This window comes from Pseudophryne corroboree, chromosome 3, assembly GCF_028390025.1.
Source record: "Pseudophryne corroboree isolate aPseCor3 chromosome 3, aPseCor3.hap2, whole genome shotgun sequence".
In the NCBI taxonomy this organism is placed as follows: Eukaryota; Metazoa; Chordata; class Amphibia; order Anura; family Myobatrachidae; genus Pseudophryne; species Pseudophryne corroboree.
This window is the reverse complement of record NC_086446.1, coordinates 681,412,118-681,433,473: the sequence shown is the minus strand read 5'-3', so window position 1 is coordinate 681,433,473 and position 21,356 is coordinate 681,412,118. Positions and strand designations below refer to the sequence as shown.

Genomic DNA, 21,356 nt, shown 5'->3' with positions numbered 1-21,356 from the left:
GAGAGATATTCTGGTCCTGGAAGATAGCCTTATTTTCCGGTGCATGTGCAGGTGAGACCCGGACTACTTGTCCAACAGTAGTAGAAAATGATAATAATGATAGGATACCGTGCGCCAGTGATGGCTGCCTCTGATTTCAGGAAATGGACAAAGAAGTGTCACCCCACACTCCAGAAATCGATATGGTCAGAGAGATGCCATTAGAATCCAGAGGCGCTCAAAGAAAACATAAATGAACATTCATAGTGTATCACACATATATATATGGAACTATTCAATAAAATCTTTAAATGAGCCTTATACCTAAAGATAAGTCTACTTTTTTAGGAGTAGACAATCACGCATTTTTTGGGGGGAGCTGGAGTTCTACCAGTATGGATTCCGAGTGGCCTTGATCCTCCTCTCCACAGATGTATCCCCAAAAAAGAAAGATAAAAAACCTCCAATGGTGCAATATCTTTTATTTGCTGTACTAAACATATAAAACAGGGATAAGGGTGGTCTCTCACCATATGAAGTGGTCTACAAAGTAGACAATAACAGCAGGTTTTAAAAGGTGTTCACATTCGGGCGTCCCCGGAACTGGCTGCTCCACTCCACAGATGATGTCCCAACCGTCTCCCTCACAATGAAAAGAGTCCTCCTGCCAACGCGTTTCGACACAAGCAGTGTCTTCCTCAAGGCATAAGGAGGTACTGACATTCTGATCTATATATACCCATCGTGATTATCTAGAGGGTAAGCCTATTTCCAGACATGGAACTACTATCCTCTAAGATTCCTATACTAATACTAACAGTTCATTCCGTTTATAGTCCAGTCCAAAGTTCACAATGAGCCACATACTCCCGCCAAAAGGGGAAAGTCCACCTCCTCTGGCCGCTGAGTTGCGCCGGCCGGAAGTCATCATTATAGCCGCGACCGGAAATCCGTCATTCGGGCCGCGACCGGAAGTGCGTCATCCCCATCCTCCGCGATCCGCTACACCCGGAAGTTGCGGGTGCGTGGCTTCAAACATCCCACCGGAGGTGTATCGTCCATTAGTCTCCTCTTTAATACTGAGAAGTCCCACTTATTCAAACCATAACAGGTTTACAAACACCCCACGATAAAGGCATGTTTGGTGAAGGGAATCACCTCAAAGGAAGGGGAAACATTAAGATAGATTAAAAACCGTATCATTGCAAGATACATCCCAATCCCTAAAAAATCCAACTTGAGAGGTTTAACTATAAAAATACTTTAAAATACTTTGAAAATACTGGTAAAAAAATTAATTTTAAAATTAATTTTAAAATAAATGTCCTATAAAATAATGCAGTTTATTCTTATAAAAACCACTTCAATTCAAAGTCTTTATTAAGTCCTTTGGGGGCAAGGGTACCGTGATTATAGATCATATTCATTTCACTTCTGGCTAATTTGGACCCCAAATCACTTCAAAGTAGGGGAAGTGATTTGGGGTCCAAATTAGCCAGAAGTGAAATGAATATGATCTATAATCACGGTACCCTTGCCCCCAAAGGACTTAATAAAGACTTTGAATTGAAGTGGTTTTTATAAGAATAAACTGCATTATTTTATAGGACATTTATTTTAAAATTAATTTTAAATTTAATTTTTTTACCAGTATTTTCAAAGTATTTTAAAGTATTTTTATAGTTAAACCTCTCAAGTTGGATTTTTTAGGGATTGGGATGTATCTTGCAATGATACGGTTTTTAATCTATCTTAATGTTTCCCCTTCCTTTGAGGTGATTCCCTTCACCAAAATGCCTTTATCGTGGGGTGTTTGTAAACCTGTTATGGTTTGAATAAGTGGGACTTCTCAGTATTAAAGAGGAGACTAATGGACGATACACCTCCGGTGGGATGTTTGAAGCCACGCACCCGCAACTTCCGGGTGTAGCGGATCGCGGAGGATGGGGATGACGCACTTCCGGTCGCGGCCCGAATGACGGATTTCCGGTCGCGGCTATAATGATGACTTCCGGCCGGCGCAACTCAGCGGCCAGAGGAGGTGGACTTTCCCCTTTTGGCGGGAGTATGTGGCTCATTGTGAACTTTGGACTGGACTATAAACGGAATGAACTGTTAGTATTAGTATAGGAATCTTAGAGGATAGTAGTTCCATGTCTGGAAATAGGCTTACCCTCTAGATAATCATGATGGGTATATATAGATCAGAATGTCAGTACCTCCTTATGCCTTGAGGAAGACACTGCTTGTGTCGAAACGCGTTAGCAGGAGGACTCTTTTCATTGTGAGGGAGACGGTTGGGACATCATCTGTGGAGTGGAGCAGCCAGTTCCGGGGACGCCCGAATGTGAACACCTTTTAAAACCTGCTGTTATTGTCTACTTTGTAGACCACTTCATATGGTGAGAGACCACCCTTATCCCTGTTTTATATGTTTAGTACAGCAAATAAAAGATATTGCACCATTGGAGGTTTTTTATCTTTCTTTTTTGGGGATACATCTGTGGAGAGGAGGATCAAGGCCACTCGGAATCCATACTGGTAGAACTCCAGCTCCCCCCAAAAAATGCGTGATTGTCTACTCCTAAAAAAGTAGACTTATCTTTAGGTATAAGGCTCATTTAAAGATTTTATTGAATAGTTCCATATATATATGTGTGATACACTATGAATGTTCATTTATGTTTTCTTTGAGCGCCTCTGGATTCTAATGGCATCTCTCTGACCATACTTGTCCAACAGGTCCCACTGAAATACTCGGGCATAAAACCTGCCAAACGGAATGGCTTCGTAAGCTGCAACCATCTTCCCCAGCACCCGAGTGCATTGATGGATCGACACTCTTGCCGGTTTCAGAATCTCCTTGACCATGGTCTGTATTTCCAGAGCTTTATCCGCTGGGAGAAACACTCTCTGCAGTTCCGTGTCCAGCATCATGCCCAAGAAAGACAGCCGAGTTGTCGGAATCAACTGTGACTTTGGCAAATTTTGAATCCAACCATGTTGTTGCAGAACTGTCAGGGAGAGTGCCACGCTTCTTAGCAACTGCTCCTTTGATCTCGCCTTTATCAGGAGATCGTCCAAGTACGGGATAATTGTGACACCCTGCTTTCGTAGGAGCACCATCATTTCCGCCATTACTTTGGTGAAGATCCTCGGGGCCGTGGATAGACCAAACGGCAACGTCTGAAATAGGTAATGACAATCCTGAACCGCAAACCTCAGGAAAGCTTGATGTGGAGGATATATTGGGACATGTAAGTAGGCATCTTTTATGTCGACTGACGCCATAAAATTCCCGCCTTCCAGACTGGAGATCACTGCCCGAAGAGATTCCATCTTGAACTTGAAAGTTTTCAAATACAGATTGAGGGATTTTAGGTTCAGGATCGGTCTGACCGAGCCATCCAGCTTTGGTATGACAAAAAGGCTTGAATACAACCCTTCTCCCCGTTGAGACGGAGGTACCGTGACAATGACACGCTGTTGACATCGCAGCACGCACTACTTCCCTTTCTGGGATAGAAACTGGCAAGGCTGATTTGAAAAATCGGGGGGGGGGGGGGGGGGGGGCGGCACCTCCTGAAACTCCAGTTTGTACCCTTGGGACACTATGTCCAACACCCAAGGATCCAGGCCCGAATGAAACCAGACCTGACTGAAGAGCCGGAGACGCGCCCCCACCGGTACGGACTCCCGTAGAGGAGCCCCAGCATCATGAGGTGGACTTGGCAGAAGCCGTGGAGGACTTCTGCTCCTGGGAGCTTGGCACAGCAGGAGACCTTTTTCCCCATCCTCTACCTTTTGAGGCAAGGAAGGACGACCCTCTTCCTTTTTTGTATTTATTAGGCCGAAAGGACTGCATCTGATAATGCGGCGTCTTTTTCTGTTGTGCAGGAACATAAGGAAGAAATGATGACTTACCCGCTGTAGCTGTAGACACCAGATCAGCGAGGCAGTCACCAAACAAGACCATACCTTTATAAGGGAGAGCTTCCATAGCTATCTTAGAGTCGGCATCAGCATTCCATTGATGAATCCACAGCGCTCTCCTGGCCGAGACTGCCATGGCATTGGCCCTTGATCCCAAAAGGCCAATATCCCTTGCAGCATCCTTTAGGTAAGCTGCAGCATCCCTGATATAACCGAGAGTCAAAAGAATGCTATCCCTATCCAGGGTATCCATGTCAGATGCCAAATTATCTGCCCACTTGCCAATAGCACTACTCACCCATGCCGACGCCACGGCAGGTCTGAGCAGCGCACCCGTAGTGACATAAATGGATTTTAAGGTCGTTTCCTGCTTACGATCCGCAGGGTCCTTTAGGGCAGCAGTGTCAGGAGACGGAAGCGCCACCTTCTTGGACAGTCGTGATAGAGCCTTGTCCACATTGGGAGATGACTCCCACTTTTCCCTGTCGTCAGAGGGGAAAGGATATGCCATTACAATTCTCTTGGGAATCTGCCACCTTTTGTCAGGAGATTCCCAAGCTTTTTCACAAAGAGTGTTCAGCTCATGAGAGGGGGGGGAAACGTCACCTCAGGCTTTATTCCCTTATACAAACAAACCCTTGTATCAGGAACAGTAGGTACTTCTGAAATATGTAAAACGTCTTTAATTGCCACAATCATGTACTGAATACTCAACCAGTTTTGGATTTAAACTGGCCTCACTAGTCGACACTGGAATCAGAGTCCGTGTCGGTATCAGTATCCGCCATCTGGGTAAAGGAACGCTTTTGTGACCTCGAGGGGGCCTGTACCTGAGACAAGGCGTCCTCCATGGATTTTCTCCACGTTTGCGTCTGAGAATCAGATTTATCCAGCCTTTTAGTCAATAACGCCACATTTGCATTCAATGTACTCAACATATCCACCCAATCAGCAGTCGGTGGTGCCGACAGAGTCACTCCCAGCGTCTTATCTGCCCCAACTGCAACTTCCTCCGGGGAGGAGCACTCAGCCTCAGACATGTCGACACACACATACCGACACACACAAACACACTGGCTATAGGGGACAGACCCACAGGAAAGCCTGTTAGAGAAACACAGAGGGAGTTTACCAGCTCACACCCCAGCACCTATCCCGGTACTGAGAGCAAATACACACTGCCTCAGACCTGTCTGCGCTGTTATTAATGGGTTAATAGCACCAAATTACTGTGCCTCCCCCCCGTTTTGCTCCCTGTTACTTGTGCAGGAGCGTGGCGGTCCGGGCCAGCGTCTCTGCATCCTGTGAAGAAAATGGCGCTGGTAAGCTGTGAGGGCTAAGCCACGCCTCCTCACCGGCGTGCTGTAGTCCCGCTCAAATTTTTAATATTTATACTGGCGGGGGCTATATCTAGTGCCTAGGCACTTTTGACATATATATTTTGGCCAGATTCATTGTTAAAACCTCCAGTAATCATGCTGCCCAGGGCGCCCCCCCTGCGCCCTGCAAGTGCCGCCAGAAGTGCGTGTGGGAGCATGGCGCGCAGCGCGACCGCTGCGCGGTACCTCATTACTGAAGTCTTCTGCCGTCACTGAAGTCTTCTGATCTTCTTTATACTCACCCGGCTTCTTTCTTCTGGCTCTGTGAGGGGGTTGACGGCGCGGCTCCGGGAACAAGCAGCTAGGCGCACCAAGTGATCGAACCCTCTGGAGCTAATGGTGTCCAGTAGCCTAAGAAGCAGAGCCTTTGAACTCAGAAAAAGTAGGTCTGCTTCTCTCCCCTCACTCCCACGAAGCAGGGAGCCTGTAGCCAGCAGGTCTCCCTGAAAATAAAAAACCTAACAAAGTCTTTTCAGAGAAACTCAGGAGAGCTCCCCTAGTGTGTGTCCAGTCTCTCTGGGCACAGAATCTAACTGAGGTCTGGAGGAGGGGCATAGAGGGAGGAGCCAGTTCACACCCATTCAAAGTCTTATAGTGTGCCCATGTCTCCTGCGGATCCCGTCTATACCCCATGGTCCTTTTGGAGTCCCCAGCATCCTCTAGGACGTAAGAGAAATTATCTATTGGCGTTCTTATACGCTACTGTCGGTTGCACCATCAAGACTTGCACCAGCCCTCTGTCAGGTGCAGCTTCTCCATCTAACTATGGCCTCCTATGTCTGTGGCTGTGCGCCTGGAAACACAGCCACTTGCATTGACACTCCCATAAGATGCCCACTGAACGGTCCAGTTTTGCGTGCTTTACTAGCCACCTCCCAATCACTACCCATCACTTTTCCACCACATTTCTTATGCTTTCTGAATACATCACAACAGCATCTTTGCGCATACACTCTATGTAAGGCAGGCTTCATAGGAGGTGTTCAGACATTTTCACGCATGCGCAGTTACCAAAAAAAAAAATAAGATTTTACTCACCGGTAAATCTATTTCTCGTAGTCCGTAGTAGATGCTGTGAACTCCGTAAGGACCATGGGGAATAGCGGCTCCGCAGGAGACTGGGCACAACTAAAAGAAAGCTTTTAGACTACCTGGTGTGCACTGGCTCCTCCCACTATGACCCTCCTCCAAGCCTCAGTTAGGATACTGTGCCCGATAGAGCTGACACAATAAGGAAGGATTTTGAATCCCGGGTAAGACTCATACCAGCCACACCAATCACACCGTATAACTTGTGATACTATACCCAGTTAACAGTATGAAATATAACTGAGCCTCTCAACAGATGGCTCAACAATAACCCTTAGTTAGGCAATAACTACATACAAGTATTGCAGACAATCCGCACTTGGGATGGGCGCCCAGCATCCACTACGGACTACAAGAAATAGATTTACAGGTGAGTAAATTCTTATTTTCTCTGACGTCCTAGTGGATGCTGGGAACTCCGTAAGGACCATGGGGATTATACCAAAGCTCCCAAACGGGCGGGAGAGTGCGGATGACTCTGCAGCACCGAATGAGAGAACTCAAGGTCCTCCTCAGCCAGGGTATCAAATTTGTAGAATTTTGCAAACGTGTTTGCCCCTGACCAAGTTGCAGCTCGGCAAAGTTATAAAGCCGAGACCCCTCGGGCAGCCGCCCAAGATGAGCCCACTTTCCTCGTGGAATGGGCTTTTACTGATTTGGGATGCGGCAATCCAGCCGCAGAATGCTCCAGCTGAATTGTGCTACAAATTCAGCGAGCAATAGTCTGCTTAGAAGCAGGAGCACCTATTTTGTTGGGTGCCTACAGGATAAAAAGCGAGTCAGTTTTCCTGACTCCAGCCGTCCTGGAAATATAAATTTTTAAGGCCCTGACTACGTCCAGTAACGTGGAATCTTCCAAGTCCCTAGTAGCCGCAGGCACTACAATAGGTTGGTTTAAGTGAAAAGCTGATACCACCTTAGGGAGAAACTGGGGACGAGTCCTCAATTCTGCCCTATCCATATGGAAAATCAGATAAGGGCTTTTACATGACAAAGCCGCCAATTCTGACACACGCCTGGCCGAAGCCAAGGCCAATAACATGACCACTTTCCACGTGAGATATTTAAAATCCACAGTTTTAAGTGGCTCAAACCAATGAGATTTTAGGAAACTCAACACCACGTTGAGATCCCAAGGTGCCACAGGAGGCACAAAAGGGGGCTGAATATGTAGCACTCCCTTTACAAATGTCTGAACTCCAGGCAGTGAAGCCAGTTCTTTCTGGAAGAAAATCGACAGAGCCGAAATCTGGACCTTAATGGAACCCAAGTTTAGGCCCATAGTCACTCCTGACTGTAGGAAGTGCAGAAAACGACCCAGCTGAAATTCCTCTGTTGGGGCCTTCCTAGCCTCACACCACGCAACATATTTTCGCCAAATACGGTGATAATGGTTTGCGGTTACTTCTTTCCTGGCTTTTATCAGCATAGGAATGACTTCCTCCGGAATGCCTTTTTCCTTTAGGATCCGGAATTCAACCGCCATGCCGTCAAACGCAGCCGCGGTAAGTCTTGGAACAGACAGGCCCCTGCTGTAGCAGATCCTGTCTGAGCGGTAGAGGCCATGGGTCCTCCGATATCATTTCTTGAAGTTCTGGGTACCAAGCTCTTCTTGGCCCATCCGGAACCACGAGTATCGTTCTTACTCCTCGTTTTCTTATTATTCTCAGTACCTTTGGTATGAGAGGCAGAGGAGAGAATACATAAACCGACTGGTACACCCACGGTGTCACTAGAGCGTCCACAGCTATTGCCTGAGGGTCCCTTGACCTGGCGCAATATCTAGTTTTTTGTTTAGGCGGGACGCCATCATGTCCACCTGTGGCCTTTCCCAACGGTTTACCAACAGTTGGAAGACTTCTGGATGAAGTCCCCACTCTCCCGGGTGGAGGTCGTGTCTGCTGAGGAAGTCTGCTTCCCAGTTGTCCACTCCCGAAATGAACACTGCTGACAGTGCTAAGACGTGATTCTCCGCCCATCGGAGAATCCTTGTGGCTTCTGCCATCGCCATCCTGCTTCTTGTGCCGCCCTGTCGGTTTACAAGGGCGACTGCCGTGATGTTGTCTGATTGGATCAGTACCGGCTGGTTATGAAGCAGAGGCCTTGCCAGACGTAGGGCATTGTAAATGGCCCTCAGTTCCAGAATATTTATGTGTAGGGACGACTCCTGACTTGACCAAAGTCCTTGGAAATTTCTTCCCTGTGTGACTGCCCCCCAGCCTCGAAGGCTGGCATCCGTGGTTACCAGGACCCAGTCCTGTATGCCGAATCTGCGGCCCTCTTGAAGATGAGCACTCTGCAGCCACCACAGTAGAGATACCCTGGTCCTTGGAGACAGGGTTATCAGCCGATGCATCTGAAGATGCGATCCCGACCACTTGTCCAAGAGGTCCCACTGAAAGGTTCTTGCATGGAACCTGCCGAATGGAATTTTGCTTCGTAAGAAGCTACCATTTTTCCCAGGACTCGTGTGCAGTGATGCACCGATACCGGTTTTGGTTTCAGGAGGTCTCTGACTAGAGATGACAGCTCCTTGGCTTTCTCCTGCGGGAGAAACACTTTTTTCTGTTCTGTGTCCAGAACCATCCCCAGGAACAGTAGGCGTGTGGTAGGAACCAGCTGTGACTTTGGAATGTATAGAATCCATCCGTGCTGTTGTAGCACTTCCCGAGATAGTGCTACTCCGACCAACAACTGCTCCTTGGACCTTGCCTTTATAAGGAGATCGTCCAAGTACGGGATAATTAAAACTCCCTTTTTTCGAAGGAGTATCATCATTTCTGCCATTACCTTGGTAAAGACCCTCGGTGCCATGGACAGTCCAAACGGCAGTGTTTGGAATTGGTAATGGCAATCCTGTACCCCAAATCTGAGGTACTCCTGGTGAGGATGGTAAATGGGGACATGTAGGTAAGCATCCTTGATGTCCAGGGATACAATGTAATCCCCCTCCTCCAGGCTTGCAATAACCGCCCTGAGCGATTCCATCTTGAACTTGAATTTTTTTTTATGTATGTATTCAAGGATTTCAAATTTAAAATGGGTCTCACCGAACCGTCCGGTTTCGGTACCACAAACAGTGTGGAATAGTAACCCCGTCCTTGTTGAAGTAGGGGCACCTTGACTATCACCTGCTGGGAATACAGATTGTGAATTGCCTCTAGCACAGCCTCCCTGCCTGAGGGAGTTGTCGGCAAGGCAGATTTGAGGAAACGGCGGGGGGGAGACGCCTCGAATTCCAGCTTGTACCCCTGAGATACTACTTGAAGGATCCAGGGATCCACCTGTGAGCGATCCCACTGATCGCTGAAATTTTTGAGGCGGCCCCCCACCGTACCTGGCTACGCCTGTGGAGCCCCCGCGTCATGCGGTGGACTCAAGCGGGGGAAGAATTTTGATTCTGGGAACTGGCCGACTGGTGCAGCTTTTTCTCTCTTCCCTCGTCTCTGTGCAGAAAGGAAGCGCCTTTGACCCGCTTGCTTTTCTGAAGCCGAAAGGACTGTACCTGATAATACAGTGCTTTCTTAGGCTGTGAGAAAACCTGAGGTAAAAAAATGTCTTCCCAGCTGTTGCTGTGGATACGGGGTCCCAGAGACCATCCCCAAACAATTCCCCACCCTTATAAGGCTCTATGTGCCTTTTAAAGTCAGCATCACCTGTCCAGTGTCGGGTCTCTAATACCCTCCTGACAGAATGGACATTGCATTAATTCTGGATGCCAGCCGGCAAAATATCCCTCTGTGCATCCCTCATATATAAGACGACGTCTTATGTTCGCAAAATAGTATCCCCGTATCCTAAGACGGCAGTGCCACCTTTTTTGACAAACGTGTGAGCGCCTTATCCACCCTAGGGGATATCTCCCAGCGTAACTTATCCTTTGGCGGGAAAGGGTACGCCATCAGTAACTTTTTAGAAATTACCAGTTTCTTATCGGGGGAACCCACGCTTTTTCACACTTCATTCACTCATTTGATGGGGGAACAAAACACTGCCTGCTTTTTCTCCCCAAACATAAAACCCTTTTTTAGTGGTACTTGGGTTAATGTCAGAAATGTGTAACACATTTTTTATTGCCGGGATCATGTAACGGATGTTCCTAGTGGATTGTGTATATGTCTCAACCTCGTCGACACTGGAGTCAGACTCCGTGTCGACATCTGTGTCTGCCATCTGAGGGAGCGGGCGTTTTTGAGCCCCTGATTGCCTTTGAGACGCCTGGGCAGGCGCGGGATGAGAAGCCGGCTGTCCCATAGCTGTTACGTCATCCAGCCTTTTATGTAAGGAGTTGACACTGTCGGTTTATACCTTCCACCTATCCATCCACTCTGGTGTCGGCCCCACAGGGGGCGACATCACATTTATCGGCATCTGCTCTGCCATCACATAAGCCTCCTCATCAAACGTGTCGACACAGCCGTACCGACACACCGCACACACACACAGGGAATGCTCTGACTGAGGACAGGACCCCACACAGCCCTTTGGGGAGACAGAGAGAGAGTATGCCAGCACACACCAGAGCGCTATATAATTTAGGGATTAACACTATATTGAGTGAATTTTTCCCAATAGCTGCTTGTATATACAATATTGCGCCTAAATTTAGTGCCAACCCTATCTTTTTAACCCTTTGAGCCTGCAAACTACAGGGGAGAGCCTGGGGAGCTGTCTTCCAGCTATACTGTGAAGAGAAAATGGCGCCAGTGTGCTGAGAGAGATAGCTCCGCCCCTTTTTCGCTGACTTTTCTCCCGCTTTTTCATGGATTCTGGCAGGGGTATTTATCACATATATAGCCTCTGGGGCTATATATTGTGATATATTTGCCAGCCAAGGTGTTTTTATTGCTGCTCAGGGCCCCCCCCCCCCCCCCCCCAGCGCCCTGCACCCTCAGTGACCGGAGTGTGAAGTGTGCATGAGGAGCAATGGCGCACAGCTGCAGTGCTGTGCGCTACCTTGGTGAAGACTGATGTCTTCTGCCGCCGATTTTCCGGACCTCTTCTTGGTTCTGGCTCTGTAAGGGGGACGGCGGCGCGGCTCCGGGAACGAACACCAAGGCCAGTTCCATGCGGTCGATCCCTCTGGAGCTAATGGTGTCCAGTAGCCTAAGAAGCCCAAGCTAGCTGCAAGCAGGTAGGTTCGCTTCTTCTCCCCTTAGTCCCTCGATGCAGTGAGCCTGTTGCCAGCAGGTCTCACTGTAAAATAAAAAACCTAAAATAAACTTTCTTTCTAGGAGCTCAGGAGAGCCCCTAGTGTGCATCCAGCTCGGCCGGGCACAGAAATCTAACTGAGGCTTGGAGGAGGGTCATAGTGGGAGGAGCCAGTGCACACCAGGTAGTCTAAAAGCTTTCTTTTAGTTGTGCCCAGTCTCCTGCGGAGCCGCTATTCCCCATGGTCCTTACGGAGTTCCCAGCATCCACTAGGACGTCAGAGAAAAGAAAAGAAAAAAGAAAAAGCTTAACTAAGTGATCATTGCATTGCGTGTGTCTCAGAATTCCGGCAGCCTGGCCAGTCATTTTACCCCGCAGCATACTGTACCAACAATGCATGAATTAATAAACACCTCTGATATATGCACGATATTGACTTCTCTTTCCTACTAAATTCTGCAACACTTATATAAGAAATGTAATAGGACTGGCTGATATTTCTGATCAGCAATTTCTTTGATTCTTACTTCATGGACAGGCTTTTACTAATTCATGTAATTACACCACTTGAATAATTATCAGCAGTGTTATTTTATACTGTGTTTTTTTTCTACGACCTTCATTTAATCATTCTTACACATATTTTGCCCACTCCAAGTCCCCTCCTGTTTCATTTTTCACATTGCTGTTAATCTTTGACAACAATTACTTTTTGGATTTTAAACATTCTAATTCTTCTAGGATATAGATGTACCCCCTGAGTACTCTAAGTAATTATTATCCTGGATACTTTTTTATGCATTGTTGTCTAAGGTCTGTCTATATTATGTAAGTCATTTTGATACAATAGAGGTTTGCATTTTAATTCATCATCTCTCCTTTTTCCAAATACATTGTCATATTTTGGATATTCTTACCCCAATGTGTGGTGCTAATGGAACAGTTCTTGTACCATGTAAATAAAATATGATGATGATATAAATGAAAAATATTAAAAAAGGAACTTACTGGTATTGTAGATGAGTTGTTATTATTGCCATTTTTCTGAGGCTCTGCAAGATCATACAACATTTGATATGTGTTAAAAACAATTATTTAACCACTGCTTTCCGGGGGCCTAAGACTCTAGAAAAAACATAAAATGCAGCTGATTGAACAAGGCGAAATACAGGTTGAGTATCCCATATCCAAATATTCCGAAATACGGAATATTCCGAAATACGGACTTTTTTGAGTGAGAGTGAGATAGTGAAACCTTTGTTTTTTGATGGCTCAATGTACACAAAGTTTGTTTAATACACAAAGTTATTAAAAATATTGTATTAAATGACCTTCAGGCTGTGTGTATAAGGTGTATATGAAACATAAATGAATTGTGTAAATGTACACACACTTTGTTTAATGCACAAAGTTATAAAAAATATTGTCTAAAATGAACTTCAGGCTGTGTGTATAAGGTGTATATGAAACATAAATGCATTCTGTGCTTAGATTTAGGTCCCATCACCTTGATAGCTCATTATGGTATGCAATTATTCCAAAATACGGAAAAATCCCATATCCAAAATACCTCTGGTCCCAAGCATTTTGGATAAGGGAGACTCAACCTGTATATCCAACCAATCAGCTGCACTGATAACGTTCAGTGAGGACCATGTACTTTCAGACATCTCCAGCCTAATAAATGGAGAGGAAGGTTCATATACACACTTCTTATTTACTTGAAACTCTTCTGTAACCAATTAATGAATGTTTAGCCTTTCATGGAGTACCCTTTACCTCGGCATTAACAATACCTTTTTTTAAGCTCTTACTATATAAATAATCAAATTTAATTAAAAATATATTGTATTTTTTAACATGCAATTAGTTACTTTAAATATTATATTTTATTTACATTATAATTAAAATAGATGATATTTTTCATTCTATTAAAGAGAATTTGTCTAGTTGCAGCAAAAATATACTTTTCAATATGTATCTTCTAGACATTAATAATAGACTGAAGGCATACTGGCGTTAAAATCAACTAATAATGTCAACTAGATTTGGCTTACAGGCCTCACGGGTATATTTACTGAACAGTGCATTTGACAGCTGAATTTAAAATGGCAATAGCAAGAGCAAAAGCAATTTGAAAACATGCTGTTTAGTAAATGCACCCCTCAGACTCTTGTGCTAGGTACACGATGGCCGATATATCATGGGCGTGTTGGCGGGTGTGTACCAGCGATATGTCTGGGAACATCATTCACAGACATATCGCGTCAGCTGTGCAGCATGGGCAATATAGCTGCAGTTATATCAGCGCATCGTGCTGCATGGCCACCGGTGACTGATATTACAACTGTGCGGGCATATGTAACCGTTTGCCCAGTTGTGATGTCAGGCACGATACACATCGGGCTGACAATTGGTAAAGCTGGGTTTACACTATACAATTATCTGGCAGATATCGGACAGATCTGGCTTGGTGGAATGAAAATCTGGTAATGGATGAGAGCAAATGACAATCTACCATTTCCTTCCAGACACTGAAAAACGGACAAAAACTGTTCATGCAAATTGGATAAAGCCGATATTTAACCAATTTGTCTGAACAACAGGTTTTGTCCATTACTCAGTATTTGGGAGCAAATGGACAATTGTTATTTGCTCTCATCCATTACCAGATTTTCATTCCAATCAGCCAGATCGGTCAGATAATTGTATAGGGTTTGCCCAGCTTTAGTGTGTATGCGCTTACCAATGGTCAGATAGGTTGGCAGGACACCCGATCTGTCATCCTAGTGTGTACCCAGCATGCGTGATGTCTAAAGGATTCCAACAGGGAAGTGCCCAGCTATTTGTTTTATAAAGCACACAACATTCCCTTTGGGCTCTATGTATTATGATCGGTATGCCATGAACTGAGTAAAACGGTTCCTGCACCTTCTCTGGATCTCTACTGTGTCACTTACAGCTGGAAATAGCAATACCAGAGCTCTGAAGCGAATTTTCAAACTGATTTCCTGCTGTACATATTTGCGGCACGAGTTTCAAGGTCATCATCGTGAGAATTTAAAGACATACATAACACAGCAAGAAATTATGATAAAATCGTTTAGTGGCATCGTATTTTTTTTCTTGTCCACACGCTGTGAAGTCAGGGCGAGTGCACATGACATTTGGCTAGTTTATGTAAAAGAATGACAAGCTATCAATGAATGTAGATTCTATACATGACATGGTCTATTATACTGTACTATGTAACTGCTACTTTCAGCTCCTCTTTTGTATAAATAATATTATATTTTATATATATATATATATATATATATCATTGGAGATCCGCACTCGCATCAAAAAATACATAAACACATGTTCAGGGTGCACCCAGTGAAACTGACTCAGTCAGCCACAAATACATAACAAGAATTCCACAGAAGTGGAAGGGGCACTCACAAATAAATAACGTATACAATTAAATTGCATAAAACATTCATGTTTTAATAGTCAGTTGCACCAATTCGCCTTTGATCGACGTTTCGACCCCTAGACCGGGTCTTTCTCAAGATAGGCATGATCGGTTAACATTCACATCATTTTTCAAGGTATATACATAGTATCCTCAATAAAGATCTAGAAAAGAAAGAGAACATAAGACCACTCTTAATGCCTCCCAGGCCCCATTATTGCGCATTAATCATATACTAACTAGCACACGGCACACTGCACCGTGTGTTTATCAAACAAAATAAACCTTAGGCCCAGTGGATAATATCCTACTACAGTGACCACCACAGTGACTCCAAAAATCAGAACAAGCGAAAGCTTACATAGAGGCCTCACTTAGGGGAAAAAAGATCCCGACAATATCTATCCACTCAGCTGGTATGCTGCTCAAATGCCTGGAAAACCAATAAGTGCAAAATATCAGCAAACAAAACCAGTGCTATTTAGCTCAAAGACACGTATATATGAATACATACGTACTCAGCAATAGTACCGTCACAGGTAAATGTGTGTAGGCTTCCAATAGTATAATTCACAAAAAATCGTCCTATAGACACAAGAGGGAAAGGTGAAAGTGGAGACTAAAAATATAAACTGATCTAACATGTGAGTGTGATGAACACCAACTACTCACTATATGCCAGCAGTCATTCCAGTCTGAATGTATCCAGGTATGCCACTATTCGATTCCACAACGCATCAAAAAATGATTACTGAAATAGATAGTATACAGTACCAGTATCAGTCACCAATGGTACAACTGTACAGACAGAGTCAATAACCCCTAGGTGGTGGATACTTACATTACGATGTTCACACAGTCAAAGGGCACCTGGTTCTACACATGCAGTCTAGACGCCGGAGGATTTAAACCCAAACGGCCGGAAGTGAACGCAACGTCACGTCCGCTGCACGCTATCATCAGAATTACCGCAGAGTCAAACCAGTTTAAACACCCCACATCTATAAACAACACTCCCCACCTGCGTGTGACCGAATGCGAGGGCCCGGCACCCGACACCACCGCAACCGCCACACTCCAAGGTCCGGGACGCTCCATGCGTCTCACGGACCGGAAGCGCATCACCAAACTCTATCCGCGAGGCGTCATGCGTGCCATACACCGGAAGTATGCGTTCCACCAGGTGATGGTGAGACGCATCGCTACAGATGACAGATTACTCGCTCATCATTATGTTGATGTGAAACAAGCTAAAGGGGTCCTGTGCAATATATCCACTGGGCTAACTGTCACAAATATAGAATAAAAATATATATAAATGAGTAAATAAGTAAAGGACACATGACACATATAAACATACATGTATGTATCACTAATGAAGCATCTATGTCATCATGCAACAATGGAACCTGAGGGCTTAAAGTGGTACAACATCCACAATGGTCCAGCCCGACCGTTCACATTTCCAACATCAAAGTACTTGTTACATACATAGTAGGTAATGTCCCATTAAGGTTTAGACATGATTGTCTAACCATACATTTCATAAATAACATTTTATAAAAATACATACAAAGTGACAATAATATTACATGTAGACATAACATTCCCATCCCCCCTCGTAATATCTGGTGAGTATATTATCAAAATATATAAGATATCCCTATGGGGCAAAACAACCCCAAAGATAACCGTCAAGTATTATAAAACCAGTATATACTCAGGGGGATGTAGCATTAGAATAATGTACATACTAATACAAATAAGACATAATATCAGAATGGTACAATTATGTATAAACATAGTAACTTCGCACTCCTCAAAAAATCAAATGTTGGAAATAGGAACAAGGGCGAGAACTTAGGGTCCAGCCCAGGAGACTAAGGGGTCACCTGGCCCGACCAAGTAAATTGACCGAAGGTCCCCTTATAACAGGGGTGCCTTCATCCAATAAATATAAAGGCCAAGGAGTAGATTCTACAAACCCAAGCATCAAAACATCACGAGGGTCTCAATTCTAAACCCTAATTACGGGACATATCAGCAAGAGGTGACCCCAACATATGAGGCCTTTTACCGTTTGATAAAAAGATTCAATGGATTATATTCGTTCATTCCTTTAGGAAAAACCGTATCCAAGGTGTAGATCCAGTAACTCTCGCGCTGCTTGAGCGCGAGAGTTCTGTCACCACCACCCTGTATAGGTGGAACCCAATCTATCAGTTTGCATCTCATGCTAGATACCTGATGTTTGTTTTCAAAAAAGTGTCGGGCTACTGGTTTATCAGTACTTCCGGTTTCAAATGCTGCGCGTATGGAGGTACGGTGATTGGCCATTCGATCTCTAAAGGGCCTGGTGGTAAGCCCCACATAATATAAACCACATGGACAGATAAGTATGTAAATAACATGGTCTAGATGACAGTGCAAGTGATATGTAATACGTATTTTCTTCCCTGTCTGTGGATGCATCACAGTGGGACCCGTCACCATAGACCTGCAAGTCACACAACCCCCACAGGAGAAACATCCAGGTTTTTGTTTCATAACACAGATCTTATCAGGAGTCTCATCCGGGAATACTGTAGGGCGCATCAAAAGCTGTCTTAAATTTGGTCCCCTACCAAATGCCATCATCGGTGTCGGCATATGGGTAAATGGTAGTGTAGTGTCCGAGGTCACAATGGGCCAATGCTTATTGATTGATTTCCGAATACAACCAGACATCCCATTAAATGTAGTAGAGAATGTCATCCTGCCGGTGTTGTCTCTTCTAGCCCTAGCTTCTCCCTTGAAAATCCTAGTGGCTTTCCTCAAGCATCCCTCAAGGATCCTTCGTTTATAGCCACGTTCAATGAATCTGGCCGTCATCTCTGTAATTTGTGTATTCATTGCTTCTGTCTCCGAGTTTATACGCATAACCCTAAGGTATTGGGATACCGGTAAGTTATCTTTTAACGATGGAGGGTGATGGCTGTTGGCCAAGAGTGTGGTATTACGGTCAGTGGCCTTCCGGAAAAGGGTAGTTATAAATCTCCCCTCTCTGATTATTACCCTGATGTCAAGAAAACAAATCTCCTTGGTTGATACAGTATACGTGAACCTAACTGGCGATGCCAGTTGATTCAAATCCTCGACCATATTGACAAAAGTCTGCTCAGTACCTGTCCATAGTATAAATACATCGTCAATGAATCGTTTATACAGACGTATGAATTTACCATACTTCGGATAAATATTGGTTTCCTCATATTGTGCCATATATAAATTAGCATACGACGGGGCCAGATTTGAGCCCATGGCCGTCCCTGATTTCTGCATAAAAAATAGATCCTTATAGGAAAAATGATTTAAAGTTAGAACCAGCTTAACCAACTCCAAAATATACTCGATAGGTTGTTTAAGATTAACCGACTTCTGTAGGGCTGTTGCCACCGCTTCAAGACCCTGATCATGCGGAATAATTGTATATAACGAACATACGTCCATGGTTGCCAATATTATTGGTTCGTCTAACAGGGTAATATTCCGGATAAGTTCGAGAAAGTCATTAGAGTCCCGAATGTGACTAGTGTTGTCCAATACTAAGGGCTGAAGTATACTATCAATATAAATAGCTAGAGGCTGAAGCACAGACCCTTCTGCCGCTATGATCGGCCTCCCAGGCGGTTTATCAAGGGTTTTGTGCACCTTTGGTAGGGTGTAGATAATGGGACATTTCGGATAATCAACCGTAAGATAGGCGTATAACTCCTGATCCAACCAACCACTTTCAAATCCCCGTGTTAGAGACCCATCAACCTGAGATTTAATCTCTTTTACCGGGTTGAAAATAAGAATTTACTTACCGATAATTCTATTTCTCGGAGTCCGTAGTGGATGCTGGGGTTCCTGAAAGGACCATGGGGAATAGCGGCTCCGCAGGAGACAGGGCACAAAAAAGTAAAGCTTTACTAGGTCAGGTGGTGTGCACTGGCTCCTCCCCCCATGACCCTCCTCCAGACTCCAGTTAGGTACTGTGCCCGGACGAGCATACACAATAAGGGAGGCATTTTGAATCCCGGGTAAGACTCATACCAGCCACACCAATCACACCGTACAACTTGTGATCTAAACCCAGTTAACAGTATGACAACAGAAAGGGCCTCTTAAAGATGGCTCCTTAACAATAACCCGAATTAGTTAACAATAACTATGTACAAGTATTGCAGATAATCCGCACTTGGGATGGGCGCCCAGCATCCACTACGGACTCCGAGAAATAGAATTATCGGTAAGTAAATTCTTATTTTCTCTATCGTCCTAAGTGGATGCTGGGGTTCCTGAAAGGACCATGGGGATTATACCAAAGCTCCCAAACGGGCGGGAGAGTGCGGATGACTCTGCAGCACCGAATGAGAGAACTCCAGGTCCTCCTTTGCCAGGGTATCAAATTTGTAAAATTTTACAAGCGTGTTCTCCCCCGACCACGTAGCTGCTCGGCAGAGTTGTAATGCCGAGACCCCTCGGGCAGCCGCCCAAGATGAGCCCACCTTCCTTGTGGAGTGGGCTTTTACAGTTTTAGGCTGTGGCAGGCCTGCCACAGAATGTGCAAGTTGAATTGTGTTACAAATCCAACGAGCAATCGACTGCTTAGAAGCAGGTGCGCCCAACTTGTTGGGTGCATACAATATAAACAGCGAGTCAGATTTTCTGACTCCAGCCGTCCTTGCAATGTATATTTTTAAGGCTCTGACAACGTCCAACAACTTGGAGTCCTCCAAGTCGCTAGTGGCCGCAGGCACCACAATAGGTTGGTTCAGATGAAATGCTGATACCACTTTAGGGAGAAAATGCGGACGAGTCCGCAGTTCTGCCCTATCCGAATGGAAGATTAGATAAGGACTTTTATAAGATAAAGCCGCCAATTCAGATACTCTCCTGGCAGAGGCCAGGGCTAGTAACATAGTCACTTTCAATGTGAGATATTTCAAATCCACCTTTTTCAATGGTTCAAACCAATGGGATTTGAGGAAATCTAAAACTACATTTAGATCCCACGGTGCCACCGGAGGCACCACAGGAGGCTGTATATGCAGTACTCCCTTGACAAAAGTCTGGACCTCAGGGACAGAGGCCAATTCTTTTTGGAAGAATATTGACAGGGCCGAAATTTGAACCTTAATGGATCCCAATTTGAGACCCATAGATAATCCTGATTGCAGGAAATGTAGGAAACGACCCAGTTGGAATTCCTCCGTCGGAACCCTCCGATCCTCGCACCACGCTACATATTTTCGCCAAATGCGGTGATAATGTTTCACGGTGACTTCCTTCCGTGCCTTAATCAAGGTAGGAATGACTTCTTCTGGAATGCCTTTCCCTTTTAGGATCTGGCGTTCAACCGCCATGCCGTCAAACGCAGCCGCGGTAAGTCTTGAAAAAGACAGGGACCCTGCTGTAGCAGGTCCCTTCTCAGAGGTAGAGGCCACGGTTCGTCCGTGAGCATCTCTTGAAGTTCCGGATACCAAGTCCTTCTCGGCCAATCCGGAACCACTAGTATTGTTCTTACTCTTCTTTGCCGTATGATCTTCAATACCTTTGGTATGAGCGGCAGAGGAGGAAACACATACACTGACTGGTACACCCAAGGAGTTACCAGTGCGTCCACAGCTATTGCCTGTGGATCTCTTGACCTGGCGCAATATTTGTCCAGTTTCTTGTTGAGGCGAGACGCCATCATGTCTACAATTGGTCTTTCCCAACGGTCTATTAACATGTTGAAGACTTCTGGATGTAGACCCCACTCTCCCGGATGAAGATCGTGTCTGCTGAGGAAGTCTGCTTCCCAGTTGTCCACGCCCGGGATGAACACTGCTGACAGTGCTATCACGTGATTCTCCGCCCAGCGAAGAATCTTGGCAGCTTCTGCCATTGCACTCCTGCTTCTTGTGCCGCCCTGCCTGTTTACATGGGCGACCGCCGTGATGTTGTCCGACTGAATCAACACCGGCTTTCCTTGCAGGAGAAGTTCCGCCTGGCTTAGAGCATTGTAGATTGCTCTTAGTTCCAGAATGTTTATGTGAAGAGACTTTTCCAGACTCGTCCATACTCCCTGGAAGTTTCTTCCTTGTGTGACTGCTCCCCAGCCTCTCAGGCTGGCGTCCGTGGTCACCAGGATCCAATCCTGAATGCCGAATCTGCGGCCTTCTAATAGGTGAGCCTTCTGCAACCACCACAGAAGTGACACCCTTGTCTTTGGTGACAGGGTTATTCGCAGGTGCATCTGCAGATGCGACCCTGACCATTTGTCCAACAGATCCCTTTGGAATATTCTTGCATGGAATCTGCCGAATGGAATTGCTTCGTAAGAAGCCACCATTTTTCCC

The 21,356-nt window shown here is 45.3% G+C and overlaps 1 protein-coding gene across 3 annotated transcripts in view; it reads right to left on the bottom strand.

The window, feature by feature from the left end:
- The window catches only part of LOC135056585 (arsenite methyltransferase-like), a 354,731-nt gene that overhangs the window by 200,059 nt on the left and 133,316 nt on the right, over positions 1-21,356 (bottom strand). For all 3 annotated transcript variants that reach the window (XM_063961942.1, XM_063961941.1, XM_063961940.1), the window contains one exon: positions 12,540-12,583. In XM_063961942.1, coding sequence (XP_063818012.1) covers positions 12,540-12,583 — 44 coding nt within the window. The remainder of the gene's footprint in view (positions 1-12,539; positions 12,584-21,356) is intronic.